General features: G+C 44.9%; 1 protein-coding gene across 1 annotated transcript; it reads left to right on the top strand.

The window, feature by feature from the left end:
* Positions 1 to 14,340: 14,340 nt before the first annotated feature.
* Positions 14,341 to 15,246, top strand: LOC112102475 (vomeronasal type-1 receptor A14-like). The gene has a single exon (XM_024193801.1). It carries the CDS (start codon positions 14,341 to 14,343, stop codon positions 15,244 to 15,246), a length of 906 nt encoding a protein of 301 aa, XP_024049569.1.
* Positions 15,247 to 17,924: the final 2,678 nt, after the last annotated feature.

The following is a 17,924-nucleotide window of genomic DNA, read 5'->3' as shown; positions in this document are numbered from 1 at the left end:
GCTAAAGCCAGGCAGACTGGTTTAAAGCACTGAGAACCACAGTGGTCTCTCTTTTTAAAAATAAAGTCTGCCTTATTTTTAGAAGTTTATTTTTATCAACATCATCCACAGGATTCCCACCTGAATTTACTAGATATTTTTAATGGGCCAATAGAAACTTTCTCCCTTTAAACAATTTTTCAATTAAAAAATAACTTTTCAAACAAAACAAAACATAGAACTGCATGTTTTCAATTTGGTTGAAATTTTGGATGAAAAACAACCAACATTGGGAGCTTTCTGTCTTTTCCCTCCCCTGCATTATAGTTCCCCACCACCTCCACCCCTTTTTCAGAGGAAAGAAAGGTTTGTGGGAAAGGGAGGGGGGGAAAACAAAAAAAATGTTTTAATTTGAATGCAAAGCCTAAAAAATCACCAAAAAACCTTGAACAAAATGAAAATGTTCAGATTTTATTTTTTGGCAGAATATATATATATAATAGCATTTTTCAATGAGCTCCATTTATTTATCATTTCTGAGCACCAAGTTCTGTGCTAGTCATCTGACCGAGAAGGAAGGACACAGACCCCACCTTGAAGCAATCACAATCTTGGAATTTATTAATCTAGGCCAGAAGGGACCATAAGAACGGCCATACTGGGTCAAACCAAAGGTCCATCTAGCCCAGTATCCTGCCTTCCGACAGTGGCCAATGCCAGGTACCCCAGAGGGAATGAACAGAACAGGCAATCATCAAGTGATCCATCCCCTGTCACCCATTCCCACCTTCTGGCAAACAGAGGCTAGGGACACCATCCCTGCCCATCCAGGCCAATAGCCATTGATGGATCTATCCTCCATGAACTTATCTAGTTCTTTTTTGAACTTTGTTATAGTCTTGGCCTTCACAACATCCTCTGGCAAGGAGTTCTCCAGGCTGACTGCGCGTTGTGTGAAAAAATACTTCCTTTTGTTTCTTTTAAACCTGCTGCCTATTAATTTCATTTGGTGACCCCTAGTTCTTGTGTTATGAGAAGAAGTAAGTAACACTTCCTTATTTACATTTTCTACACCAGTCATGGTTTTATAGACCTTTATCATATCCCCCCTTAGTCATCTCTTTTCCAAGATGAAGAATCCCAGTTTTATTAATCTCTCCTCATATGGCAGATGCTCCATACCCCTAATCATTTTTCTTTCCCTTTTCTGAACCTTTTCCAAGTCCAATATATCTTTTTTGAGATGGCAGACCACATCTGCACACAGTATTCAAGATGTGGGCGTACCATGTATTTATATAGAGGAAATATGATATTTTGTGTCTTATCTATCCCTTTCTTAATGATTCACAATATTTTGTTTCTTTTTTTGACTGCTGCTGCACATTGAGTGGATGTTTTCAGAGAACTCTCCACATTGACTCCAAGATCTCCTTCTTGAGTGGTAACAGCTAATTTAGACCCCATCATTTTATATGTATAGTTGGGATTATATTTTCCAATGTGCGTTACTTTGCATTTATAAACACTGAATTTCATCTGCCATTTTGTTGCCCAGTCCCCCAGTTTTGTAAGATCCTTTTGTAGCTCTTCGCAGTCTGCTTGAGACTTAACTATCTTGAGTACTTTTGTATCATCTTCAAATTTTGCCACCTCACTGTTTATCCCTTTTTCCAGATCATTTATGAATATGTTGAATAGGACTGGTCCCAGAACAGACCCCTGGGGGATGATTAGCTCTCTCCATTCTGAAAACTGACCATTTATTCCTACCCTTTGTTTCCTATCCTTTAACCAGTTATCAGGCCATGAGAGGACTTTCCCTCGTATCCCATGACTGCTTACTTTGCTTAAGAGCCTTTGGTGAGGGATCTTTTCAAAGGCTTTCTGAAAATCTAAGTACATTATATCCACTGGATCCCCCTTGTACACATGCTTGTTGACCCCTTCAAAGAATTGTAGTAGATTTCCCGTTAAAAAAACCATGTTGACTCTTCCCCAACAAATTATGTTAATTTGTGTGTCTGACAATTCTATTCTTTACTATAGTTTCAACCAGTTTGCCCAGTACTGAAGTCAGGCTTACCGGCCTGTAAGTGTCGGGATCACGTCGGGAGCCCTTTTTAAAAATTGGTGTCACATTAGCTATCCTCCAGTCATTTGGTACAGAAGCTGATTTAAATGTAGGTTACAAACTACAGTTAGTAGTTCTGCAATTTCACATTTGAGTTCCTTCAGAACTCTTGGATGAATACCATCTGGTCCTGGTGACTTATTGCTGTTTAGTTTATCAGTTTATTCCAAAACCTCCTCTAATGACACCTCAAACTGGGACAGTTCCTCAGATTTGTCACATAAAAAGGATGACTCAGGTTTGTGAATTTCCTTCACATCCTCAGCCATGAAGATGGATGCAAAGAATTCATTTAGTTTCTCCGCAATGGCCTTTTCATCCTTGAGTGCTCCTTTAGCATCTCGATTGTCCAGTGGCCCCACTGGTTATTTAGCAGGCTTCCTGCTTCTGATGTACTTAAAAAAAATTGCTATTACTTTTTGATTCTTTGGCTAGCTGTTCTTCAAATTCTTTTTTGGCTTTCTTAATTATATTATTACACTTCATTTGCCGGAGTTTATGCTCCTTTCTATTTTCCTCACTAGGATTTAACTTCCACTTTTTCAAGGATGCCTTTTTGCCTCTCACTGCTTCTTTTACTTGGTTGTTTAGCCACTGTGGCTCTTTTTTGGTTCTCTTTGGGATATACATTTAAGTTGAGCCTCTGTTATGGTGTCTTTAAAAAGTTTCCATGCAGCTTGCAGGGATTTCACTTTTGGCGCTGTACCTTTTAATTTCTGTTTAAGTAACCTCCTCATTTTTGTGTAGTTCCCCTTTCTGAAATTAAATGCTACAGCGTTGGGCCGCTGTGGTGTTTTCCCCACCACAGGGATGTTAAATTTAATTATATTATGGTCTCTATTACCAAGCGGTCCAGCTATATTCACCTCTTGGATCAGATTCTGTGCTCCACTTAGGACTAAATCAAGAATTCTCTCTCCTCTTGTGGGTTCCAGGACTAGCTGCTCCAAGAAGCAGTCATTTAAGGTGTCAAGAAACTTTTTCTCTGCATCTCGTCCTGAGGTGACATGTACCCAGTCAATATGGGGTTAGTTGAAATCTCCCATTATTATTGAATTTTTTATTTTTATATCCTCTCTAATCTCCCGGAGCATTTCACAGGCCATAAGACTTTGTTGAATGAACTAGTGTTTGAACTTGAGCAGATTGTTTAGAAAATCATCCGCTCTTGATTCAAAGATTTCCAGTAATGGAGAATCCACCACCATCCTTGGTAAGATATTCCCATGGTTAATTACTTTCTCTATTAAAAACGTGCACCTTATTGCTAGTCTGAATTTATCTAGCTTCAGTTTCTGGCCATTGGATCTTGTTTTACCTTTGTCTGCTAGACTGAAGACCCTGCTATTAATAAATTTCTCTTCACCATGTAGGTACCTAGACTGTGGTCAAGTCACCTCTTTAACCTTCTCTTTGTTAAACTAAACAGCTTGAACTCCTTGAGCATTTCACTATAATGCAGCGTTTCCAATCCTTTAATCATTCCTGTGGCTCTTCTCTGAACCCCCTCCTATTTATCAACATGCTTCTTGAATTGGGGACACCAGAACTAGGCACAGTATTGCCGCAGCGGTTGCACCAGTGTCAAATCCAGAGGTAAAATAACTTCCCTACACCTACTCAAGAGTCCCCTTTTTATACACCACAGGATCACATCAGCCATTTTGGGCACAACAGATGATTATCCACCATAACAGTTGATTACAGTTGATTATCCACCATAACCCCCAAGTCTTTTTTCAGAGTTGCTTTTTCCCAGGATAGAATCCCCAATCCTATAAATATGGCCTGCATTCTTTATTCCTAGATACATCACTTTACATTTGGCTGTATGAAAGATGCATCACTTTACATTTGGCTGTATGAAAATGCATATTGTTTACTTGTGCCCAGTTTATCAAGCGATCCAAATTGCTTTGTATCGGTGACCTATCCCCTTCGTTATTTACCTCTCCTCCAATCTCTGTGTCCTCTCCAAACTTTATCAGCGATGATTTTATGTTTTCTTCTAGACATTGGTAAAACTGTGACATAGCGTAGGGCCAGGCCAGGATCCTGCTAGAAACACACCTGCTCAGGGATGATTCCCCATTCCCAATTACATTTTGAGATCTGTCAGTTAGCCAGTTTTTAATCCATTTAATATGTGCCATGTTAATTTTATGTCATTCTAGTTTTTTAATCAAAATGTCCAGAATTACTACTCAGATGAGACACAAGAGTCATAAGCAGACAAGGGCACAGGACGGAGGGAGGGCAAGGTGCCCAGGAGATGGTCATAAAGTTACTTAGGAAGGCAGGTGCATAGATCAGTGTTTCTGATAATATTTTCCCCACTGTCTCTGTATGTCATTTTTCAACAGTGTCTGCAGCACCTTTGATGCATTCTAGACATGGTACAATATGTTCCAACCATATATTTGCTGTCACATGTCTGCATTATTAATATATCCAGGGAGGCAAGTAGAATATAATTATGCACTGCAATAAGCATTTTCAGTTAAATAGCCAATGACTGGGATTTCAGGGCTATTCTTAGCCTCGGGGTTTAGATAGCTGTGACATAGTACCTCTTCCTTTGCCACTTGCTCTGAATAAGAACAAATTCCTCCTCCTCCTCTAATACGTAAGTTCTTTAGCCTCTTGTATTCCTGGATGCAAAAGCCATTAATGCATTAAGCCTCACAAATGCCCTGTGATGTAAGGAAGTGTGGTTATACCCTCCAGATGCTACCTGGGAGAGAGTGATCAGTTTCTAGGACCGTGACAGAAGTGTGGACAGGAACTGGTTGAAAGTTTGTCAAAATTTTGCATGAAATTCAGACAATCAAAATTTGGTTCCATTCCAGTTTGGAATGGAAACAGATATTTCTGAAAAGTCCTGGGAAACAAAAATGCCAAGAACTTTTCTTTGTTGTTTCAGAGCTTAGAGCTTGTTTGTATTAGCTGTTATATAACCTCTGCAGGCTGTCACCCTCCAGCTATCCTCCCCCCTCCCATCCCACATACACACACCTCACCCAGTATTTGTTCCTATATAAGTAGAAGGACAGACACATGTTGAACTGCTTTGCTGAATGGGGACCTAAATGAAGTGTAATCAGTGAATCCAAGGGCAAGTTACAACTATCTCCTCCACAGGGATGTAATGATGTAAACAAGCTGGGCCAATGTCCTCGAGTGGCTGCAGGATTTATATAAACCCAGATGTCTGGAAGTGAAGTTCGCGTGAAGTGGTATGAGGCCTAGATGGGTACCTGCTTGGTGTATTACTCTGACGCTTAGTGACACAGGCATGGGAATAATCAGGGGACATGATGCAGCTGACTAAATAAATTTGAATGACCAGAATGAAAATTGTTTTCTAAATTAACCTTTAGACAGTCCTAATGTATTAATGGAGTTTGGTTTGAGCTCCCTTCAGGGCAAAGAACACACACCGAGGCATGCTCCCTGTAACAGGCCAGTCTGTCCCCTTTCAGGGAGTAGTAGAGTTTGGGGCCAGCTGACCCTGTTCCATGTCATGGCCCCTTTAAGGAAATAGGTGTATAAGGCCTGGTCTACACTGGGGGGGCGATCAATCTGAGGCTACGTCTTCACTACCCGCCGATCCGGCGGGTAGCAATCTGTTTATCGGGGATCGACTTACCGCGTCTCGTGAGGACGCGGTAAAATCGATCCCTGATCGCTCTGCCGTCGACTCCGGAAATCCACCTCGACAAGAGGCGGTAGCGGAGTCGGCAGCAGCGCGGCAGCGGTCGGCTTTCCCCCGTCCTCACCACCAGGTAAGCCGACCTAAAATACGCAACTTCAGCTACGGTATTCACGTAGCTGAAGTTGCGTATCTTAGGTCGGAACACCGCGGTAGTGTAGACCTAGCCTAAGATACGCAACTTCAGCTACGAGAATAGCGTAGTTGAAGTCGACGTATCTTAGATCGAATTAAAATTACTTCGCATCCTTGTGGCGCTGGATCGATGGCCGCGGCTCCCCCATTGACTGGATTCCTAGTTTTCCAATTATTAAAAGAGATATTTAGGGCTGACATCAAACATGATAAAAGGTAAAAGAATGAAATAAAAATTGCAGCTGTTTGGATCTGAATTCAGTTTTTCCTCTCACTTCGATTAAAATAGCTGATTTTCTTATCCATAGGCCCAAATCCTGTATTATTTATGCAGGTCGAATGCCCATTAACTTCATCTGACTTCTTTGTCTGTAAGCAGGATCTGAATGAACTCTCCCCGACAGCTAGTTGGGGAGGGGGAGAGACTTAAGGAGCAAACTGTATTTACATGAAGACACTTACTCTGCCTAGGTGTCTAGCAGATAGAGCTGTGTTGCTCAAAGTGATCAACCTTGGCTGGTGTTAGTTACAAATCACGTTAGTACTGAATGCCGGGATAGTGAAATGTTGTTATCAATGTTGGTGTCTTTATTGTCTGAGTAAGGGGGAGCAGAACTGTGCTTTATTAACCTGTCCCAAATGAGGGGGTCACACTCAGCTGAAAGGACCTCATTAAGCCAGGGGCTCAAATGCCAGACCCCTGTGAAAGTAGAGAGAGGTGGGGACCGGTGTCCCAGCCAAGAGGTGTGGACTCTCCCTACAGGTCCCCAGTCTGGTTTAACCTGTTTCTCTCCACTGTTCAAAGATAGAGCTACATAGGCTTCATTAGGAGCCTTTTGTTATTTTAAGTACTCAGTGAGAGCTGAAATCATTTGTGGTAGGGCAGTATTTCTGCCCAGCATGCCGAGAGCTAAAAATCACTAAGAGACTGACCTACAGAGGTCACAGCAGAAAGGCAGGTGGCAGCAGAAGGTGACTGTTGGGTGGGAGAAAGTGGCAAGCAGTTGCCAGCGGGAGCGGCCGGCGAAAGTGGTGAGCAGCCGCTGGCGGGGCAGGCCAGACGGCGAGGAACTGTGGCTGGCGGGGCAGGCCAGGCAGCGAGGAACTGTGGCTGGCGGGGCAGGCCAGGCGGCGAGGAACTGTGGCTGGTGGGGTAAGCAAGGTGCCTTCTTCCCCGGGTGGGAGGTGAATTCACACAGCTACACCTATGAACCTTGGGTCCTCACTGACCAAGGACAACCACTGTGAGTGGGGCATGGTGAGGGAGCAGAGTGGGCACAGAAAAGGAACTTTTGATTGTAGAACTCAAGAACATAAAGCAGAAGACTCTGCCCCTCACACTCTGGGATGGGTGTCCTGCTCACAGTTTTATTTTTATGAATCCTGCTTGTGGCATGTTCCCTAATTAATGTTGGGTGATTTCTCTCCTTTCATTAAAAGTTTCTTTTCTACACTCAGGCTCTAAGCTTGCAAGTGGAGACGTATTGCCTCTCAGAGGTGCCCAGGGGTGGTGTGTAATTGTCCCAGGTTATTGGGTGGAGGCATGAGCCAGTTCTGTGGTATATTGTTGAAAAGGAACCCCTAGATATTGAATCCAGCCCTGGTTGCTGCTGGCTCCACCTGGCAGAAGGGTTACATGTCTTATTAAGTGAGGACTATAACTCAATACGATCATCAGGGTGCATAATATAGCTTACCTAGCACATGGTAGCTCTTATATCAATTACATTATTTCAAAAAATATATCATTAAGTTGTAGTCATCTTTACTGTCATATGGGTGTTCCTGGAGATATTCTTCTGTCTCACTGAAGAATTTTGACCTCCTTTATTTGTTAAATAGTAATTTTTCCATAACTGGTGATCAACTTATCCAATAACTTCTGCCGAAACCCATCAAATGTTGATAAATTAGACAGATCTTTGTTAAACAATGTTTTAATAAAGTGGAAGTCACTGGGATTAGTACATCCGCTGCTTTGCATTCGGTACGCAGCCAGGGTGAAATCCTGGCCCAATGGACGTCCATGACAAAACTCCCACTGATGTCCCTGGAGCCAGGATTTCACTCAAATTGTTTTTTTGAGCATCTCTGATTCTAGAATCAATCTTTTCTAGAGGAACAAGTTGCTCTTTCAGGTGCTGCTTTGCTCTTGGTCCAGTGACGCATGATACACTTTCTGACCACCTACAAGATGACACCAGCCTTTTTCTTTCGATCCGTCCACTCTTGCATTATTGCCTTGCCACACTCATGGCAGGTGCAAACCTCCAGCACTGACTCTTGCTGTCCTGTCACCTGACCACAGAAGTTCTAGGTCAATCTCTATGCCTAGAATTCATGACAGAAGGTTCCTATTTCAGATACTCTTAGTAGTTGTTTCTATTGATTATATCATCTGTTGCTAATCTAGGATCCCATGTTTTTAAAATATATGGTCTTTTTGATATGGCTTAACTCCCATTAAGTCTGAGGTGCTATTACACATATGCCGAGAAAAGATTATCCCCCCTCATGTTATTCTATGTGAAATATTCTTGATAATTTTTAGTATCAGAGAGTTCTCCAAGGATTGACAGGCTCCAAAGATCCTCTCCTTTAAAATATTTAGTCTCTGCTATGGTGGTTCGTGTTCTTCTGGCTGGTCCCATATGCTTTTATTAAGCACATTTTGTTAATTATAATCATTTTTAAAAATTCAGCACAACACGCTAATTAATTTCACATTTCCCTGGCAGATCTTGACAAGATGGGAAGCACCTGCAGAGGTGGAGTGTGAATGTGTGTGTGTATTAAGTGGTGACTGGAGAACCAGGGAATTGGGGTTCTTGTGGCTGTCTCAGGAATCTAATTAAAACAAATCCCAAAGCACTGAATTTTGAGGAGATACAAAAACTAAACATCTAGAAACAGGGGTAGGAAAAAGCCACCATCCATAATTTATTCAAACCCTTCCTAAAATATCCTTGGCCACAATTATGTATTAATTCTATGTTAGTGGCACATAGGCACCCCAATCAAAGATTAGGCCCTCATTGTTGTAGGTGCTGTACAAGCATGTAACAAAGACAACAGCTCCTGCCCCAGAAAGCTCACAATCTAAGTGACAGACAAGATGCAACAGGAAGCCAAAACAGTCAAATATAGAGGGAAAGAGTGGGAGGATGAGGCAAATGAACAGAGCTAAGCAGAGAGTTGTGTTCATAATAATTCTTTAAAAAAAAAAAACTGAGAAGGAAGTTACTGGATTCCCCAATGCACGCTGGATTCTGTGTGTCTCCTCTAGTCCACAGCTTCTCAAGCCAGGAGAAATGAACAGGTATCCGGAGTTATAATTCCCCTCTCTTTCTTTATGGACTATAGGGAAAGGGATCTCCTATGGGAGGGGGGTCTTGAACCTTTTCTCGGTTGTAATATGGGGTCGTGGGGAGGGGAACATTGAAACCCACTGCTCAAGATAAGCTCTTGAGAGCAGGGATTGTCCTGACCTTTGTGTCTTGAACAAGAGCAAAGCTGTGTCAGCACTAAAGAAATAATAAGTGTCTGGCGTTTTAGCCACACAACTGCTGTTAAAGTGAGGGAGAAATGCAGACTTGAACCTGGGCATTGCTCTGGAAATGGATGGAAAGCAGCCAGAACCCTGGGGCTGATTGTCTACTGTAGCAAAAAGAACAGGAGTACTTGTAGCACCTTAGAGACTAAAAAATTTATTTGAGCATAAGCTTTCGTGGGCTACAGCCCGCTTCTTCAGATGCATAGCAATAGCTGTAGCAATAACTCTGTAATGGGGCAGATTCTGAGCTGTTAACTTCCTCAGCACAGAAAGTGCAGCCCCCGGGGCGTTAAGGGCAAAGATGGCTCTAAGCCAACTGGATTATGTGCTGCTGCAAGGGCTGAAACGGCCCTGGGAGTCAGAGCGGCCTCTGGGGCCTTAATTTATGGCAGCCTCTTGGAATCCCCATAGTGTGTTCAGCACCATGGACATGGCCACTGCTGCCCTGATCCACCCAACCTCAACACTAGGCTTGCCACAGGGCAGGATTAGGTTGTTCACATCAGCCCTATGTTGGGGGAATTCTCTCCCAGACCCTTGTGGCTCCTTTGCGGCGTGGCCTCATCAGCCGGGCCCTATTAGGGCTGGGAGAAGTGGGTGGGAAATTGTTCACAGCATTTTGTTTTTAGTGGTTTGCCACATTGTTTCGGGCAGGGTTTTTTTTTTTTTTTTTTTTCTCTTGAAAAAAAATTTCACATAAAAATTCATGCTTTTCCGCAGCTTAGCTGGCAAAATCCACTTTCAATTGGAAATGTCGGGTGTTGTCTACTTCCTGCCCTGACCTCTACCGAGAAGTCCTGGAAGGATAAATCAACACACACCTCTGTCGTATAGTATCTAGCCAGACGCACACAGCAAAGGGAGACAGTGATAGAAGCAGCCAGGAACATGCTCCTCACTTCCAGAGCTGGCACAGGGCTCTGTTCTGGGTCTCACACCCTCAAGGCCCACCCCACTCTGTGGTCCAGCCAGGCCAGAGGGCAAGTCATGTCCAGCAAAGTGTCAGCTAACAAGAATTAAACCTTATTGGGAGTAGGATGGATTTACCCTGGATACCTGACATGCGGCCAAACTCCTCCCATGAGTAAGACTGACTTGCGTGAGTCAGGGTAGGTTGAGTGGCTCCTCAGTCCTTCCCTATCTAATGTAGGTCACTGCAGTAAGTGACATCATGGGGGAACAAAGCCGAGAGGAACAAAGTTATTGTGCTTTTTTTGTATAATTTTATTTCCCTACAACTACCAGTGCACAAGTGATTCCAGTCCTGCTGGAAGGGGTACTCTGGGCACTCTGCAATGACTAACACAGTGGCCACATCGGTGCCAGTGTTGACAAGAACCGTACTATGCGCTTCCTATCCAACTGCAATGGCCGCCTGACTGCAGAAGACAGGCCAGTAACCGACAAACAAAACTCTCTCTGCCAGGGAAAACCTTTCCCCTTCACTTAGAATGGAGGAAGACTGAGTGCAGTGAGGGAGGGAAACAATGTCAGGAGCAGAGATGGTTGAAATATTTCCCTCAAAATGTTTGTTGGGCGGGGGGGGAGATTTTGATAAATGACTTTTTGATAAAATGGAAAATTTCACATACAAAAATTTGCTGCAAGCTAAGCCTGAAAGTGTTTCAGTTTTTGGCAACTGAAAATGTTGGGGGTTCAGTTTTTTTCCAACAAAAACTTGAAACATTTGGAAGAAGCTTCTCAGTTAAAATGGGAAGGGGATGGATGGCTTCACTGAAATATTTCATGGTGGAAAAAATATTCTCCTGGCCAGCTGAACTTGAGGTTCTGTCTTGCAAATGGTCACAATGGCCTGAAACCAGCTTACATTTAGCCCTGACTCAGGCAAAGCTTCCACTAAATACAATAGGAGTTTGCTTTAGTAGAGGCTACAGCTGTGTGAAAAAACAGTTTTCCAGGTCAGTGGCTGAATCGAAGAAGTCCAAAAAAATTCATTTCAGGTCAAACTCAATGTTTAATTTGCCCCAAAACCTTGTTTAATTTTTGAGGGTTTTTTAATCCTTTTTAAAGAATGAATAAATTGAAGTAACATTCAAAATGAAAAGCCAAATGTTTTGTTTCAAAAATGTCAACAACAAAAAAGTAGACTATTTTTTCCCAATTGAAACAATTTGGCAAATTCATCACAAATTATTGAACTGTCTCGGTCAACCCACATCTGTATGTTTGTCCAAAACAAAAAGCTTTGTCAGCAAAATTTTGCCTGGTTGCATGATGTCTAGTCGCTCTTTAAAAAAAGGATTTAGGAGCAACCTAAATACTCCCACCATTGTTATCTGAATGTCAGATCCAAAAGTGAGACTCACCTCACCTCCTTTCTGCTCTTCACTGCCATGGCAGCTGGTTAGTGTGGGAAGGCTTGCGTCAACCGGTGGGGTCTTGCACTAGGTCAAGGTTCCTCAAATGGACGGTGGTTCCTCTGCAGTGCTAGCTAGGGTTCTGCCTCTCTCTCCATACTTACCCATCTACTTACCTATGATATCCATCACTGCATTATCTTGGTGCTTGTAGCAAAGAGCCATGGCCACCCTTGGAGATTGACGGTGGGGGACGGCCAGACACCGCCTGGTGGACGGAAGGCCACGCTCACCATGCTGGAAGCTGAGGGGCGGGACAGGAACAGGAAGTATAAAAGGCGGGCCTTGTAGCTCAGTTGAGCAGCAGCTGCCAAAGGAGAAGGATGTGTTCTCCCCACTGCTGATGGAGGAGCCCATATAAGACTTCACCCGACCTACCAGAGCAGCCAGACCCGACCAATGCTGAGGAGCTGCTGTGGTTGCCACTGGCGGTGTACTCTGAGGAGACACCAGACACTCACCGCACCGAGGTACCAAACTTGGGGAGAGTAGGAAGTAGCCCAGGGAAACTAGACAACAGTCTGGTAGAGTGCTGGCCTGATACAAGGTCAGCGTGTTGTGGGCAGATCCCCGCTGACCCAGAGGCGGACCACTCCGCCACTGTTAGGGCCCTGGGCTGGGACGCAGTAGAGTCGGGTGGGCCTGTGTCTCCCTACCCTCTGCCACCCCACCTTCGACCAGGAGGCCGGTGTGAGTCTACCATCCACTGAGCTAGACTATGCTGGACGCTCCCACCCCCACCCCTGCCTGAAGGCCAGGCTCCTAGACTCTTACTTGCTCTACCCTGCCTGAGGGCTGGAGCTCTAGACTGCTGGGTACCCCGCCCTGCCTAAGGGCCTGGGCCCCTGAACTGTTCACTGCTCTCCCCCACCTGCGGGTTTGAGCCCTAGAAACAGCTATTATCCCCCTTGCACAGACTGCTGTTCCAGGTGCGTGACAGCAAAGAAGCGTGGCCACCCTCAGAGATTGACAGTGAGGGGTGGCCACACACACCTACCTGCCTACAGTACTAATCGGGCAAATTCCTCAGGCATCAAAGTTCATGCTACTTTGATGCTTGAGCTAACTGTAACGCAGGTGGAGCTGGTTACTAAGATCCACCCCAAAAGGGACCAGCAGGAGGTGGGACTGTGGCCCATGTCACCTCCAGGGACTTCCCCAACAGGTCACCCCGCAGCGTAATTCCACCTTGTATCTGGAAGCTCCGGGGCCCATTGTGCTTTCCCACCCCACCCCCCTGCCAGCCAGTGCAGCTGTTATTATTTATTGTATTACAGGAGGACCTAAAGGCTCCAACCAAGATTGGGGCCCCTTTGTGCTAGGTGCTGAACACAATGAGAGAGTCCCTTCCCCAAGGAGCTCACAATCTAAATAGAGAAGGGAGGCAAAGGGGATAACTGTGCCACAGAAAGGGGAAGTGACTTGCAAAGGATCACACAGTAGGCCAGTGGCCAAGCTGGGACTAGAACCCACATCTCCTGGCTTCTAGTCCTGTGCCCAAACCACTGGACCATACCACCTCGGTTCCACTGGAGCCACATGGTCAGGACTTCCCAAGCGAGGGGTGGCCCTTGGAGTCCCTCTATAAGTGGAGTTTGTAAGTGCAGAGGGGGCTCATGCTGGACCCTGCGTGCCTGTTCTGCAGGGCTGGGATGGGAGTGAGGGCGTTTTCCCCATCTGCTCTGACACCTCTGGATCTCCGGGGAGTATCCCTTTTGCCCTCTATACCCCTCATAAAGAACAGGCAAGCATAATATCGCCCTTAATTAACATTGGACTGCATCCTAAAGTCAAGCCCTCCTCCTCTCTCACACACAAACACCCATCCCTATGCAGCTTCCAGTATAATTCTGCTTAAACTTTCGTTAAGGATCGCCTCCCCTAGGTAACCAGTCACAGCCGGTCTCTTAGCTGGGCACATAATGCAGGTTTCACTCCGACACAATGTGAGCAATTTGGCTGTTCGTATCCCATCACTCCTTGAAGTAGCCTTTTCATCTGAAAGCCTCTCTAATTATACAGGCAGCACTTTTTATCATAGCACATTTTCTATTAGTCATTGCTTAATCTATATTGCACCTACCCTTTCTTAGCAGACTAAGATAACGGTGGTTACACAAACAGCAGGGTAATCACGCCCCTGAGCCTTTCATGAGAGGGACTATAAAACCGCTCGCCCATCGCCTGGGATGGGGAGGGGAGGGGGGAAATAGGCCTGCTGAAAAAATAGAGGCTTGGTAGAATTGCTGTATTGTGAACACACCACAGAGGGCCAGAGGCAGAGGTGATATGTTAAAGCAGCCTCGACAAAAAGGAGAAAGGAAACTGGAGGAAGTTAAGAAACAAGCTGGGAAACTCAAAGCGAACTCTTCTCTCTCTTGGTATTGTTAGGATGTGTAATCCTACGTATGTTGCGTCCATCCTCATTTATCTAGCGGCATTTATCGGCATGATTGGCAACCTCACTGTTGTCTTTGCCTTCGTCAGTAATGCTGTCCGGCACAGAGCCCTTCTCCCCTTGGACAGAATCATCGTCAACATGGCCCTGGTGAACCTCTTACTCTGCTGCTACCAGGTAATCCCTGGGCTCATCTTCTTTGTCAGCGCCAAGGCTTTCGGCAAGCTGAGCTGCCGGATCCTCCTCTACACTTACCACACGCTGAGGCTGATCAGCATCTGGTCCGTGGAGAATTTAAGCTTCCTTCACCTGATCAAGATCCGAAGACCTAACCACCGCTGGTCAAAATTCGTCTACAGGCACCAGGGGCAGTATGTAAATAGCGTCCTTGTGGGATGTTGGATCTTTACCATCGTTTTCCATATCCCTTACCTTCAACACGACGGAACAGCGGAGAAGAAGACTAACAAGACCATAGAGTATCTGGCAATTACAACCTGCTTAAGCTACACAGGGACTTTCATCATGAAGTTCACCACCTACGCATCAGTCAGTTTGGACCTCATCTTCATTGTCCTTGTGATTGCCTTAAATGGCTTCACCATCGACCTTCTCTGCAAGCACCGGAGAAAAGTCAGGGCCACGTGGACCACCGACAGCAGCTGGAACAAGCACACAGCCCAAGCCACAAAAATCTTGCTCTCGTTGCTGTCCATCTATGTGGTTTGCTGGATCTCCAATGACATGGTCTGGATTGCCATCATTTCTGGGTTGATCGAAAGCGATTTTGAAAACAGCATCCTCAATGGTGTCTATGGAATTCTGTCCTCCATATATTACTCCGCTAGCTCCTATGTTGTGGTGTTTGGCTACAGAAAGGTCAGAGAATACCTGGCTGAAGCCTGCTGGTGCCTGAAATGTGAGAAGCCCACAGTCATTCAGAGCATGGAGCTGTAGCCTGGATGTGGTATGAACCAGCTGTTGGCTCCTGCATCCTCCAGAACATAAACATAGTTTTGCAACCATGGCTTTCTTTGGACCTTTACAATAGCCCTTGGACCAGCCTTCTGAAATCCTGCCTTGGATATTGCTTGAAATTCAGAAGGTTCCCATTTGCTTTCCCTGCCCCCCACCTTTATAGCAATCTTCATACTGAAGCAGTGTCAAGCAGGGTAGGGAACTATTCAGATAGCAGGCCTAATAGACACTACACAATGGATACAGCAAGGAGATCTGCGGCAGAAAACACCCAGCAGAAAGCGTATTTCAAAAGGCAAGCGGCAGGTAAACATTTGCCTTCAGTCAGCTGAAAGCAAATGGAAATACTCCAATCTTTACCAACCCACAGTGGCATTGATTTGAAACAAAAGACTGAGCGCACACATGACCCTGAGCGTTCGGGTGTTTGATGTTCATTATCTTTTACAGCTGCAAAGGTGGCAGGGGGAGAAAGTATTGTTTTTTAATATTGTCACTGTCACCGAAGCAGTCTCTTTTCGGCAACAGATCATTGAAACAACAAATGCTCGCTGATGTTCCAAGCAGTCTCCGTGTACATGTTTAGCAAATGAAATAATTAAGGAAACTGGGAAAATTAACTGAAGAATTCTCTTCTAAACAGGTTCTTATACTGTGCGTATCAATGTAGTATCTTGAGCACCTTCTAGTATCGCATTAAGCAACATGACTAACATCTGTTATGTTTGTTCTCTCATCCTCTCCCCAGGTGGAGACACGTGTGCAGTTGAGTGTCTTGTTTTGGTAGGGGTTTCTTTTTGAATGGGTGGAGAGTTTTGGGGGGTAGATTTTAAGTGGGAGTTGTTTTTATAAAGACACCTGTTGCTCTGTATTTATGTTAGAGAAGGCAGGTGAAAGCAATGCGCCTTGCACTTGGTGGTGAAGTCTATGATGGTCCTTAGTTTCTGGGGGAGTTTGTTCCACGGTCTCAGATTGGCCCCCGGGAAAGCTGTGTCTCCTGCACAGACGAACTTGACTTTTATTGTACAGAGCTTCATTGTGTCAGAGTAGTGGAGCTGTCAACCACGGGCTTCATCCCGGAGCTTTCGGGTACGTCTACACTACAATTACACACCCATGGCTGGCCCGCGTCAGCCGACTCGCGCTTGTGCGGTCTAGACGTTCAGACTCAGCCTGGAGCCCAGGCTCTGTGAACATCCCCCCTCATGGGGTCCCAGAGCCCAGGCTCCACTCCGAGCCCAAACATCTACGCTGCAGTTTTACAGTGCCGCAGCACAAGTCCCATTAGCCCAAGTCAGTGACACGGGCCAGTGCAGATGTTTAATTCTAGTGTAGATATACCCTAAGTGCAGGCTATGGAGCACCTTGAAGATAAGTGAACCTGGTATCAGATGATGCTTTACACTTGAGAAAGCTAGTGTGCAAACTAGTACAATTTTTTTATTTCCCCAAAGAGTATAAAATGTGAAATTGAATCAAGTGTATTTTGTGCTTTTCTTCATTTCATGCTCACTACATACGGACTAGAACCTTAAATCCAAATCCTCACTCCCTTTCGCGCTCCAGATCTAATCCTGGCCCTGACGTTTTATATCTGAGATGGATCCGAAACTGGAAGGGGCCTGTTTTCTGTATGTGTTTAGTCATGGTCCAAAATGGCTCAAATCTCCTGAGAAGAGGGGAATGTGTGGGGTTTCCTTCATTCAAATCCTTTCTAAAGACACCCTTCTCCCATGGTGTACCCAAGAAGAGAGTCAATATACAATCACAATATAAAAATCCACAGCTGAGTGATATACTCACCTCTGAGATTTGTGGTTCATCCTGTCTGCTCAGTGTCTGTCTAGATTATGTGAGACTGCGCATGTATTTTTGTCTGAACAATTCTCGTCTCTTCATAAATAATCAAATCATAATGATAATCAGCTGATCTCTCAAGATTTCTGCCCATTTGAGGCCAAACTCGAACAGCTCACGAGCTCAGCACCATCAAATCCAAACCTGACTTGTAACCCCGCTTGGTTCTCAAACCCAAAACTTGCCCTACACCTCAATCTGGATAAAGTTCTGGATTCAAATTCTGCTGCCCCAAGACCTCTCTCCCATTCTAACCCAGTGGGACAAAATGCCCAAAATTAAGCTCATTGGTGGTTAACAATCTGTTTGTGCCCATGTAAACATATGCTCACAGTAGTCATTAGTTGCGTACAGTCACAGTCTCGCCTTTGAACAGATACGGTTCTGTCCACATGCCAGTGGGCTTATTTCTGTAGCTGACAGTGGCCTGTCCTGGGTGAACTACATGCACAATCTAAATTCACCCCTGTGCAGAAGGCTAGCATGAGCCCACGTAAGCCCTCATGCCACTCAAGGAATCTTTTACAAAAGGTCAGGGGGAGGATCCTCTTTTGGAGAGTTATACCATCTTTAGGACATCTTTCTGCAGTGGGAGTTGTGCCCTAACCCAGCCCAGGGTCCAGCCCCATATGTTGATTTCTCTCAGACTTCTTGATTCTGGCCTGCAGATTCAAAATAGTATCAGCATTCACTCCTCCTGCTATATAATTTCATCTCCACCAATCTTCTCATCTAGGTCAGCCACTGCTCTCTTTAAGGACCAGCATCTTGGAGTGAATAGAAGTTCTGAGTGCCCTGAT

Source organism: Terrapene carolina, unplaced genomic scaffold (assembly GCF_002925995.2).
Source record: "Terrapene carolina triunguis isolate 2854851 unplaced genomic scaffold, T_m_triunguis-2.0 Scaffold66, whole genome shotgun sequence".
Lineage (NCBI taxonomy): Eukaryota > Metazoa > Chordata > Testudines > Emydidae > Terrapene > Terrapene triunguis.
This window is presented reverse-complemented; position numbering and strand designations above follow the sequence as displayed.